The sequence below is a fragment of the Pelmatolapia mariae genome, linkage group LG8, assembly GCF_036321145.2.
Source record: "Pelmatolapia mariae isolate MD_Pm_ZW linkage group LG8, Pm_UMD_F_2, whole genome shotgun sequence".
Classification (NCBI taxonomy): domain Eukaryota; kingdom Metazoa; phylum Chordata; class Actinopteri; order Cichliformes; family Cichlidae; genus Pelmatolapia; species Pelmatolapia mariae.
Window position 1 is genome coordinate 31350897 of NC_086234.1, and position 13418 is coordinate 31364314.

Sequence of the window (13418 nt, forward strand, 5' to 3'; positions counted from 1 at the left end):
CCAACTCCAGGCCTCGAGGGCCGGTGTCCTGCAGGTTTTGGATCTCACCCTGGGTCTACACACCTGAATCACATGATTAGTTCATTACCAGTCTCTGGAGAACTTCAAGACATGTTGAGGAGGTCATTTAGCCATTTAAATCATCTGTGTTGGATCAAGGACACATCTAAAACCTGCAGGACACCGGCCCTTGAGGCCTGGAGTTCGATGCCTGTGTCTTAAATAATCAGGCCCCAGCTTATCTTAAAGACCTTGTAGCTAGGGCTGCCACAAACGGTTATTTTGATAGTCGACTAGTCACCGATTATTTTTGCGATTAGTCGACTAATCAGATCATCATCCATTGGACGTAAAACGTGCAGCTTATTGCACCAGCAGCATCTGCTCTTATATAACTATCATTAGCTTACAGCTTTAAGTGTTTAAGGTATGTGCTAACTAAAAATAAAGACAAGATGACAGTTTATTAAATTTTTAATGACATTTGCAGATTGTTTCGGTGGAGTTTAATAAACTCAGCCGTCTGCTCCTTGCTATCTAAAATATAACAGGACACCGGAGTATATTCTGGAGCATCTCACACTTCTGATAATCAGCTGTCTGCTTGGCGTTTATTCAGCTGTGTAAAAACTATAACTTTAATCTCAGCCAAACCGATTTACTCAGGAACAAATAAAACACTGAAAAAAGCCAAACAGTAACATTTTAAGTTATCTAAGTGACTTATGTATGTTTAACCTGAGTAGTGAAAGACAGCGGTGGGTTTGAAAACGATTTGCCGGGAGTCCGGTGTTCTCAGCGGCTCTAGTGAGCCTTGAACCCCGGCTCGCTATCGATTAACAGACGTCTCCGAAAACATCGGAGCGCTTTTGAAAATATGTGGTGTCTTGATAAACTGAGCAGATATTTGAGGTTTACACAGCTACATTCTCGCCTGAAAACATGTTAAACGTTTATTTTGTGACCCAGAATGAATAATAAGAGTAATATTAAAACTAACTAGCTGCCGCCATTGTTGGAAACTGAGCTGGGCCGCGCTATGAATTCTGGGACACAGCTTCTTCTTCTTCGGGGTTTAACGGCAGCTGACATCCTTGTACATGCAGTGCTGCCATCTTCTGTTTCAGTCCGTTATTACACTCTTAAATCCTACTACTTATTCCTTTGTGATCTTACAAAGCGTCGACGATTTTAATAGTCGACTAATCGTGGCAGCCCTACTTGTAGTACCATATCACCCTATTAGAGCACTTCGCTCTCACACTACAGGCTTACTTGTTGTTCCTAGAGTATTTAAAAGTAGAATGGGAGGCAGAGCCTTCAGTTTTCAGGCCCCTCTTCTGTGGAACCAGCTTCCAGTTTGGATTCAGGAGACAGACACTATCTCTACTTTTAAGATTAGGCTTCAAACTTTCCTTTTTGCTAAAGCATATAGTTAGGGCTGGACCAGGTGACCCTGAATCCTCCCTTAGTTATGCTGCAATAGACGTAGGCTGCCGGGGGATTCCCATGATGCACTGGGTGTTTCTTCTTCACTCACTATGTGTTAATAGACCTCTCTGCATGTGATCATATCTGTTCTTAATCTCTGTCTCTCTTCCACAGCATGTCTTTATCCTGTCTTCCTTCTCTCACCCCAACCAATCACAGCAGATGGCCCCGCCCCTCCCTGAGCCTGGTTCTGCCGGAGGTTCCTTCCTGTTAAAAGGAAGTTTTTCCTTCCCACTGTCACCAAAGTGCTTGCTCATAGGGGGTCATATGATTGTTGGGCTTTTCTCTGTATGTATTATTGTGCGATCTACTGTACAATATAAAGTGCCTTGAGGCGACTCTTGTTGTGATTCGGTGCTGTATAAATAAAATTGAATTGAATTGGTAAAAATATGGCGACATCAGGAGTTTCAGACGGTGAGAGAATGAAACTCGCTGCAAACGTAACGATGTTTTAAACTCTGCATGTCAACGTCTCCCCACACACCAAGAAAATATTAAATAAACTGTTTTATAGTCATTGTCTTGACTTTTGCTTCTGTAATTTGATGTCATCCCATTTTTTTATTTTGACATTTTTATGAGCACAGAGCAGCTTTTTCATTTCAGTTGTTTTATTTTGACTCATAAATTCTTTCTTGACGTCGTTTTTTGTTGCTGTGACCTTTTGTTTGTTAAAGTCTAGCGTTGACCACAGAAAGAGACTTACTGTGATTGTACTGTAATCTGTGAAAATCCTCTGTGTGCAGCTGATGGTTAAAAGAAAACATTTCAATTCATTCAGATCATTTTTATGTTGAAAATAGAAAAACATCCTGAATGGTCGATTTGAATGAGTGCAAATTTAGACCCTACATGGTTGAAAATAACAAACATATCGTGATTTATATCGTGTTTTGTGATATAGCAAAAAAATATTTTGATATTACATTTTCCTCATATCACCCAGCGCTACCATAGATGTCCATACATGACGTCTAACAATGAAGAATGACACGGGGAAAATTCAGTCCCAACTGATGGCCTCATTATGTCTCATGATGGGTAAAACCAACAAGCTCTCTCAAGACCTTTGCACACTTATTGCAAAAGGCACTGATGGCATTGGCTACAGAAGAACTTCTAAATTACTGAAGATTCCAGTGTTGGCACCATAATCCTGGCGTTGCCCCTGCAGGGTTTTTTTTTTCTTTATGATAAACCAGCCACGACCCAGCGCTCCCCACATGATTTCAGACAGACGAGTGAAAAGATTTATCAGAAGAACGACCTGGAACCAGCAGGTACAATCGTTCCACAGGAAACAACAATGCATGACCTGTATCACACAAGACTCCTAAAAGCCACTGGCAGGGTTTTCTGGATGTCAGCCACCTGTTGATATGCATTTTAAAAATTTAAATCATTTCTTAATAATAATATTACATTTATTAATACCATGACATGTACTGCTTACCTGGAGGCTGCTGCGGCCACGAATACTGCTGCCAGTCTTGGAGAACGTAGGTGAAGCGAATGGCAATGTTGACTGGAGGCAGAGGGAACAGGGAACAACCCTGATGACAACAGCAAGACATCAGCTCATGTTTATGGTAACAAGCTTCAGCATCAATCTCTCTGTACAGGCGTGGATTACACCACGTCATTCTCGGCTGTTTCTGGGAACATACTGAACACATTTAACCCTTTCATGTGTGGATGATGACAACATCAATCAGGATTTTTATTCATCTTTAGAAATGAAAAGAAGATTTTTGAACTTCATTTTTTTTAAACACGTATTTTTTTTAAATTGTCCACTTAGTTGGACAACAAACGTTTTGACTTATGAATTAGGTATGGAGGGACACATCAGTGTGTAGTGTTTCTGTGAAAGTTTACCACCAACACTGACACAAATACAAGAACACAGCCTCTGAATGCTGTCACTGTAGTGACCACTGTGCATGAAAGGGTTAAACAACGTGACTTTTGGGAATTCGTTGTGTTTCCAGGAATAAGAATAAACAAAGTTCAAACAAACTGATCATTAAACACACATCCACTTCCTAACAGTCTTTATTTTATTCACAAATTAACTCCACAAAAATCCAGAACCCCGAATTTACACAGAATCAGACGTCTTCTTCTTCCTCTTCTGTTTTTCCAATGTTCACATAACTAAGCAGTGTGCTGTACTGTTATCAACCTGCTCTCTAAAGAACTATTACAAGAATATATTCTTATTATAAGATAAGAATATTATAAGATGATATGTTTGTGTTATTTTCTAGTTGAATACAGTTTTTGTGTGACTGTCAGAGCACAAGAGGAGGAGGACAGAGAGACTGTACATGAGCAGGAAAAACCAGATGAGCAAATGTTTTAGAAAATACATTTACATGCATTTTGTGGATGCTTTTATGATTATTAGTTGCATTGTCCTAAAATCGTCTGGAACAGGATGCTGAGGTTTTAGAACATGGGTACATGACGCTCTAAGGCTGCACAATTTTATTTTTTCTTTATTACAAAAAAACAAACAAACAACCTTGAAATATGATCTATATAAAGATGTTTGTTCCAGAGCACTTACTATCTTAGATTTGAAGATGTCAAGCAGGCCGGACAAGTGGTTGTACTGCACGGGCGCTCGGCGCAGGTGAACAATCTCAAAGTCGGTGCGCACACCTGGTCCTTTGCACTCTCCGGCATACATCCGCCTCCACTTCTGCTGGATCTGCACAAACATCGGCACCTGACTGAACGCACAAGATAAAGAGCAGAAGGCATTACTAGCAGGATCTCTAGTACAGCTTCAGTTTCTCTCAACCAGCAACAATCCAGCTCGGTTACTCAGGCACAGCTGGCTGCCGGCAGAGCTCACGGGCACATCACTGCAACCCCCCCTGGCTTCTGCTCCGCGGCTGCTGAGTGACCCCTCATCTGGGACTCTCCTCAGCTCTTTCTGGGATAGTGGCGCGGCTGCCCCTCTGTTGGTCTTCCTTGGTCTCTTGTGTTCTGAGGGCCTCTGGATGTCTGGAGTTTTGATCTCCTCCATACCTGCTTCATGCCCTGGAGGACGGGGCTGTGGCCCCCCCACACCCTCTAGCAGGTCATTACATGAAGGAACCTTTTAAATACAAGCGCGTTCATGCTCACAGGTGTACACACAGGTGATCACACACACAAACTACACCCTTTTTGGCTCCTACCTCAAAGCACACTGTGCGCTGTCGATCTTACGTGCTGCACAATAATGTTTAACATTTAGTATTTACTGCCATATTCCCATATATCATTGTGATGTTGTTTATTCTATTGCTCTCGTTTTCTTCTGCTTGTTTTCTTTTTTCTCTCTCAACAGGTGATCCAGGTGATCGATATATGTATTTTCTGTCTACTTATTCTGTTGGTTTTTGTTTTTTGCCCTTTATCACCGTCCCTCTTCCCCGCTGTTTTTCTTTCCCTCTTTCTTTCTCCCCTTTCTTTTCCCCAGTCAAGTCTGTCCCGTATTCAGCAAGTGAAAATAAAATAAATAATAAAAGGTGAATCAAATAGATCAATACGGCAAGGCTGGGATGGTCCATTTGGTAAAGTAAATCCGTTGGGCATCTTTCTTCGCCTTTAGACAATAATTCTGATGCAAAAGAGCCAAACGGGACAGGCGAAAAAAAAACAAAAAAACAAAAAAAAACAAACAAACAAACAATCCAGCTAAACTAAACAGTCCCGACTGCAACACAGAGCAACTACGGGTCACTCTGAACAAGCTGCAGAACGGCATTTTAGTGGCATATATGTCAGCACTATCACTGCACGGACCACTGAGTGCTACACAGATTGGTTTTAATATGTTGTTGCCCCAGGATTGGCAGGTTGGGGGTTCGAATCCAGTGAACGGCTAAGCTGAGGTACCCCTGAGCAAGGTCCCTACACACTCCCCAGGCGCTGCATTGGGTGAATGGGTTAAATGTAGTAATTTCCCTACAGGGACTAACACATATACATTATTCACCCACATTTGCAAGTATAAACAGCCATGCAAAACAAACTAGTTTAGGAGCAGCATGTGAATAAAAGGTCTGACAACATTAAGAACACACATCCCCAGTTTTAAACAAAAACACTGATAACACAGCAGCAGCAGTGAGGATGACGCTGCACAGTTTGACGTGGAGCTGAAGTTTACACACTGAGAGGAGCAAAGAGGCGTTACTGAGACGGTGAGTTCAGGTAAAGTGAAAGAAAACGTATTTCAGCAGCGCTGCTCTCGTGATCATCATTAAAACCTTCACTCTGAAAAAGCTCCATCACAGCAGGAAAGCTACAGAAGTCAGGCTACATTCAAATATGTTGATGAACTATTCATTTAGTCTGATACCATGTTTACATGTCACAGCCTGCAACCGTCGCATTTTACTGCAGCAAACAGGGGTGAGTCTAAAGGGGGGGCATGGGGTGGGCGAGACCATGTTAATTTGAAGGCTTTTCTAACATTTTTCAGATTGAAAATGAAATAATATAAAAAACTCTTAGGGCCAGTAAAACTCTTCTTCCAGCAGAACAATAATAATAATAATAATAATAATAATAATAATAATAATAATAATAATACATTTTATTTATAAAGCACCTTTCAAGACACCCACGGACACTGTACAATAGATAAAAACACATAATAGAACAATGACACAATGAACAATAAAAACAAAAGCACAAGATAAAATGAACAGTGGATTCACAGTGAACATGCAGATTTGAACAGATGGGTTTTGAGTTGGGATTTAAACTGGGGGAGAAAACCAATGTTTCTTATATGTGGGAGTAGAAAGTTTTACAGCCTGGGAGCAGAGCAGCTAAAAGCTCTGCTTCCCATGGTGCTGAGGCGGAAGGAAGGCAGAGCAAGCTGGATAGAGGAAGATAGAAGTGAACGGGCAGAAAAGGTAGTGCTTAACAGGTCAGAAAGGTAAGGAGGTGCAATGTTATGAAGGGCCTTGAAGGTGAGCAGAAGAAGTTTGTATATTATCCGGAATTTTACTGGGAGCCAGTGAAGTTCCTGAAGAACAGGGGTGATGTGCTGGTAGGAGGGGGTTCTGGTGATAATGCGAGCAGCAGTTCTGAACCAGTTGAAGCTTATGGAGGGATTTTTGGGGGAGACGATGCAAAAGAGAATTACAATAATCACTGCAGGAGGTAACGAGACTGTGGACAAGAATGGACGTAGACTGAGTGGAAAGAGAAGGACGTAATCTGTTAATGTTGCGTAGATGGAAAAAGTCAGAACAGGTGAGATTATTGATATGAGATTTATAGGAAAGTGAACTGTCAGGATGACACCAAGGCTCTTAACCTGAGGAGAAGGGAAAACTGTGGAGTTATCATAGTGAGTGAGAAATGGTTCGCCTTCAGAAGGTTGGATTTGGTGCCAATAAGGAGGATTTCAGTTTTATCTTCATTGAGCTGGAGAAAATTAGAGCTAAACCAGGATTTTAATTCGGATAGACATGAGGGAGGAAGGAGGGAGGGATCAGGTCTGCAGGAGAGATATAACTGGGTGTCATCAGCAAAACAGTGAAAGTGAAGATCAAATTTGCAAAAATGGTACCGAGAGGGAGAACAAAGGTTTGCATCAAAACACAAGCTCACTCTATCTCACTGGATCCACCACATGCTCATTTAAAGAAAAACTCCCTCCTTCAGTTGCACACTTAAAACTCAAACATGAAAACACAACACACCGTCAGGAGGCTCTAATGCGCTCAGAAAACCTTCCATGAAGGCGATGACCATAACTTACCAGCCACTGTTGGCCAGAGAAATGGAGATGGAGCTTAGAAGCAGGTTGCACTTCGACTCACTGATGATGGCCTCACAGTTGGTTCCAGGGCTGATGACCACAAACTCTCGTATGCCAAACCTACCAACACATACAGGATCACAGCAGACATTTATCCACATATCCACTTACTACACTGGAAGAAACATTTGCTTCATTCTGTATGCCGTTAGATCCCTTGGTAACAATTTATAAAGACCATCACTAATAAATGGGATATTATTTTACTATTTCACTCTGAAGAAAAAAAATATTCAGAAGTGGTCTGAATTACTGGTTTGTAGACGCATCTATGATTCTGTGCTTATATTTACAAAGCAAGTCTTTCTGGCAACTCAAAGCCAGGAAGACTTGCACTTTCTGGACTTGCACTCTTAAATGCACGACACACTTAAACTATATATTCATATTGCACTTTATGCTATGCACTGCATCTAGCTCACATATCCATTTAACCTAACATGCACATCTTTGCACTGTGGAGGAAACCCACGCAGGCACAGTTAAGCATGCATCTCCACACAGATTTGATCCGAGGACCTTCTCGCTGTGAGGCGTGCAGATAAATAACTGAAGCAGTTTTTAGCATAAAAAAGTAAAGACTAAACTTACCATCTGACCAGGCAGTGGGCTCGTGGAGGGAAATCATTGTTCATACAGAGAAGATCCTGCATTGCCAACGGTATAGCATCTGCCAATAGAAGAACTGTGTCAAAAACATTGTTCATTTTAAACACCATCTGAGGTGCATATGATTATTAAAGTGGGATATCTGTCAGAATCACTGTACTGGGTTGACTTCTCACAGATGCTCATTTGTGTTGTGGCCACAAGGTGGCAGTAATTTACTGTCCTGTACATCACTGATGACTGAGGATCTCTTGACCCAGCAGTCTTAGCTAATTATAGGCCAATCTCCAACCTTCCTTTCATATCAAACATCCTTGAAAGAGTAGTTGTCAAACAGCTAACAGATCATTTGCAGAGGAATGGCTTATTTGAAGAGTTTCAGTCAGGTTTCAGAGCTCATCACAGCACAGAAACAGCTTTAGTGAAGGTTACAAATGATCTTCTTATGGCCTCTGACAGTGGACTCATCTCTGTGCTTGTCCTGCTAGACCTCAGTGCAGCGTTCGATTTCAAAGATGGAGCCTTGCTACCCTCCTCAGTGGACGTCCACTGCCATTCACAACCAAATAAGCAACTATCCAGGTAACATTTCTGCTTTACCTGCTTTTTTAGTACAACGAAAAAAGTTGTTTATTCCCTTTTTAAGCAGATACATCCAAACCTCGTGCTTTTTCTGAGAAGGTTTACTTCATCAGTGTTTCAACAGTGGTGTGGGAGCAGGCTGTGGTTCAGGCCAGAGTCAAACCAGAGGATGAAGGCCCACAGCTGTGCCCTGGGATGATGTTAATAATAATAAATATTTCTGCAAATCTGCAGAATAATAAAAACTAAGGCTACATAATAAAGTGTGTGGAGTCTGGATGTCAGCCTGTCATCATTCTGATAACAAATTTCTGAAAACATGACGGTCCTTCTACCACAGCCTACATGTGTGCTGAGCAGGACTGTCCAACACTGTCAACATCATTTACAACAAACAGTCAATGATACTAAAGGCTGATGTTGATAATAGTGCAGACAATGTGACTCTACCGTCCTCGAGGTTGTCCTTCCCATCATCCTCTTCACACTCTTGTTTCAGAAAGTAGTGGCTTATGTAGAACTTGAAGTCAGCAAAATTAATTTCCTGTGACTTCTCCCCCCAGGTTCCACTGGTGTATTCCCCCTGTGTTCAGATAATGCAGCATCATACGATGAAGGTGAAGTACTTCCTTTCTGCATACTTCACACTCGTTTAAAGGTTTGATGAGTGTAAAATACCTTCTCTGGAGAAACCTTCCGTGCAGTGTTCCCTGTCAGCTTCCAATCATTAAGCACTTCCTCCACTCTGGACACAAAACTTCAGGCAGATGAACAGATTAGCCCAGCATACATGCACAGTGTCTGGTTCATGCTAAATAACCACTGAAACTAATCTTCAGAAATGAATTTCCCTCCAAGCACACTGTGCTTTAAATATTACATTTACAGTAAGCAGTGAAGATGACTGAGTGCAAATGTTAACTGTGATTCGTTATAACAAGTTAAAGAGGCTGCAGCCATTTGAACTGCCTGCTGGTTTTGGAACCCAAACTGACTCTGGCAGATTTCTGTTTGTCTTTCATGCAACACCAACCAATTGATCAACATATTAGGAGATGACAACGCGGTAAGTTGCCGAGACAGTTCTTTGGTACAAACAACCCATTAGCCATCGTCTTACTGGAGCAGTAAGACGATGAGACGGCTCAGTTAAAGGTCAAATTTGGGTTTCCATCAAGAAAAGACACAGGTGGAGATTACATTCATAGTGAATCCCACATGACAGAAACTCCTTGACTTTCCTAGTATTAGCGAGTTTATTTTGTTTCACACAGAAATAGCAAGTGTTTTTTACCCAACATGTAATCAGTGCAGGCAGACCCGTATGAATACGAAATCACTGATGACCTGGTGCCAGTTCAAACTAGGGCATCAGCACTGATTTCTAGAATAGATTCGATTCTGATTCAAAGGGTCCTGATTCGATTTGATTCGGGGAAAATTTTGTCTCAGACAGTCAGAAATATTATAATTCTGATCATTTATCAGTACTGACTAGAGATGGCACAATACCACTTTTTTATGTCCGATGCCGATACCGATATCATAAATTTAGATATCTGCCGATACCGATATGAATCCGATATAGTGTGTTTTTTAATCAATAAAACTGTTTTTTAATATCTTGCTGCATTTTGTATAAGTTCATACTCAAGTTTAAATAAACAACAACACTAAAGCTATTCTGTTATACCTGTATGTAAAAAATACACTGCACCCAAAATATTTCATAGTTCAGCAATACTGATCAATCTAATAAACTTAAACCTGCACCATCCTTCCTATTCTGGTATTTTAAAGAGAACTTAGCAGAAATATTAAGCAACCTAACTAATAGGGTTGCAAACTCCCAGCAAAAAAAAAAAAAAAAAAATGGGGAACCACCCCCCACCCTCCACCTGATGATGCTTAATCGACGTAATCAACTTTAATGTGATGCAGTGTGAAAAAAATGCACAGAAATAAATTATTTTTCAAGAATAATTAAATAGATTCAACATCTTTCTTCAACAGAACTGCAGACTGCACAGATGGTACTTTCCCAAAGGAAAAAGTACTATAGCTTACTAGGGTATATTAGACTTAACAGTTACTATATACAGTAATGGACTTCTATACATTTTACATCAGATTAAAACTTTGGGTGTAAGATTCAGATAATTATTTATTAAAAGCTAGACATTTTAAATGAGAATAAGAAAGATAAGTATGTCTTTGTGCCCCCTTTTCCCTGTTAATGCCCTATCGGCCCCCCTGGCTAAACTTTGCTAGATCCGCCCCTGCACAGTTACCAGCCGTCAGCTACATAGAAAAGGATCCTGGTCTAGAAAGTAATATTAAATAAATTCTAACAACAGCTTATCAAGGTTAAACGTGCTGCTGTTGTTCAGCCGCTGGTTTCCTCTTTCTGGTGCAAAGTGGACCAAAAACAAAGAAGAGAGAAAAGCCGATCAGCTGATCATTGATCAGTTTCATGATTGAAGTAGCAACTGGAGAGGCAGTCGCTCCATATATTGGTTGTTAAGCTTAACGTGGGAATGCTTTACAAACATTCAGAGATGAACTTACACACTTGCTTTACTTCTCTCTGGGATAACCTCCTCGGAGATGAAATGCCGGTTTGGTAGCGAGGCTACGAATGCTCAACCAGACAACAGGTCTTGCACGCCACAGCCGCTCTATCACGTGATGCACACTGCTCCGACGTGCTATGGTTATGAGCCGAGTTACGCCGTGTCGCAAGTTTTGTGAGGTGCTTTTTTGATATTTAATGGATCGGATTACATTTTTTATTTCTCTCCGATATCCGATCCAGTAACTTACGTCAGTATCGGACCGATACCGATACGTAATATCGGATCGGTCCATCTCTAGTACTGACACTGTGAGACTTCATCAGAGGTGTGAGCATCACAGCAGACGCCTTTGTGTCAAAGTAACTGAGGATAAAACAGAAAAACATAACGCAGATTTTCCTGTCCTGACTTTTTTTTTTACCTTAAAAATATTCTGCAGTAGAACAAAAACTGAAGCAAACCATGAATCAACATGTAAACATGACCTGATGATGCTGAAGGGAAGCAGAGCAAAGTTACAGGGGTTTGATTAGAGACAGCTAAAGTTTAGATTTCTTCAGAACTGAACAGCAGAAATGAGGATTTGTTGTCGGAGGTCATTTAAAAATAAATAAATACATTTTTTTTTTTAGAAAAATCGCGTCCAACAGCAGTGTAAACGACGGTAGACTGGTGCATAATAAGCAGCGAATAATGCAGAAAACAGAGACTTGAGATAGGAAATTGTTCTTGAAGTACAAAGAGAGAGAGAGCTGTGCAGGAAGTGTGATTTTATCGTGGTGGAAGTAAAACAGCCAAAGTATAAGAGATTTAATGACGATGTTTATCAAACGTGAAGCCTAGTCTGGATCTTCTTTTGCTGCTGGTTCAGTCAATTTTGGTCAGAGTGACAAACCTGCAGCTCAGGATCTGTGAGCTGCAGCTTTCAGCTCATATGTCTGTGTACACGCCGTCGGGTGAACAATCCACGCTCTGTGTTTGCGTCTTTGTGTGTAGCTGCTCTCATTTACTGTTTCAGCTGTTTGGTGGTTGCAGAAATCGTTTTGTGAGGTTTAACCTAAGATTCTGGACTTTCTGGCAAAATACATTTATATTTAAAACTGATTCAGAATTTAATGAATCAATATCACTTTATTCAAGCCAAAATCTATTTTAATTGGAAAATCGATTATGGAAACCCACTCCTAGTTCAAACCTCTGACTCATGCCTCGCTGTCCCACTCCTGACACTGTACCAGCCCCACTGATATCCTAACAAGTTGGTGAGTTCTTTATTTACAAATGTCTCTAATTACAGGTCAGTTCTTGGAAAATGAATTTTTATTTAACGCACATTTTGTAATAATACATTTTAGTTGGCTGTAGTTTGTTTGGTAATCAATATCCAGAGGATTATTTAAAAAATGGCTCACACATGTGCCATCAGTCTCGCTATTCATCTACCTAGGAAGCACATCTATATCTGTGCAGTGTTATAGTTTTAGTGATGGCTGGTGTGCGATATCAGAGTGGTGGCGCCCAGAGTGGTGTCAATAAATGTAAGTACACAGATGCACAGCCTCACTCTTTAGCTTTGAGGTTCGCTGTAAAATACAATCATGTTGTTATGTTCAGGCCTGAAGAAATACATGCAGGTTCGTGTCTCCGAGGGAAAACTGTGCGGAACACGTAAACCTGTGGAGTAATCCTAGTATTCAGAGTAATGACCAGCTGGCTTACCGCTCCCACTCGGACGCAGTGGTGAAGTCGGTGATCTCGAAAACCTCCGACTCGGGCTGCAAAACACAAACGCAAATTCAGCTGTTGTGTTGTTACAAACGCGCTTAATAACCACACTAACGTTACAAAACAAACTCACATCGCTATCAGCAGCCATGTTGTTGCTTTTGGCTGTCTGATCGGTTCCGGAAACTAGAATGTTTTTCTACGCATGTGCGAAAAGGTGGTCGCTTCCTCTATAGTTCTTTCACAATAAAATAAAACAAACAAGTTATGTAGCGCCAAATCACAACAACAGTCGTTGTGCAAAACTTATTCAGGCATTTGACGAGAGGTTTCAAGATGTGCAGAATATCCAAAAGGAGCTGGAGATGTTTGCTACGCCGTTTAATGTCTGTGAAGGTTCTCAGTCATCCAGGTCATCGTAGCCAAAGGAGTTTGCAAAGAAAAGCGTCTGGACTTCTTTGAGTTGCTTGAAGACGTTTCACCTCTCATCCGAGAAGCTTCTTCAGTTCTAAGGTCAAATGGCCGAGAGTCCCAGATTTAAACCCACTGGGTTTAAACCCACTGGGTTTAAACCTGCTGCTGATACATACTTTAGG

The 13418-nt window shown here is 41.0% G+C and overlaps 1 protein-coding gene across 3 annotated transcripts in view; it reads right to left on the reverse strand.

Moving 5' to 3' along the window:
• rab3gap1 (RAB3 GTPase activating protein subunit 1) overlaps positions 1 to 13035 on the reverse strand; it is a 37898-nt gene extending 24863 nt beyond the window's left edge. For all 3 annotated transcript variants that reach the window (XM_063481826.1, XM_063481825.1, XM_063481824.1), the window contains exons 1-8: positions 12956 to 13035; positions 12817 to 12872; positions 9200 to 9278; positions 8972 to 9104; positions 7922 to 8000; positions 7271 to 7390; positions 4067 to 4232; positions 2948 to 3047 (exon numbers count right to left, since the gene is read on the reverse strand). In XM_063481826.1, coding sequence (XP_063337896.1) covers positions 2948 to 3047; positions 4067 to 4232; positions 7271 to 7390; positions 7922 to 8000; positions 8972 to 9104; positions 9200 to 9278; positions 12817 to 12872; positions 12956 to 12973 — 751 coding nt within the window. In that variant the 5' untranslated portion in view covers positions 12974 to 13035. The remainder of the gene's footprint in view (positions 1 to 2947; positions 3048 to 4066; positions 4233 to 7270; positions 7391 to 7921; positions 8001 to 8971; positions 9105 to 9199; positions 9279 to 12816; positions 12873 to 12955) is intronic.
• Positions 13036 to 13418: the final 383 nt, after the last annotated feature.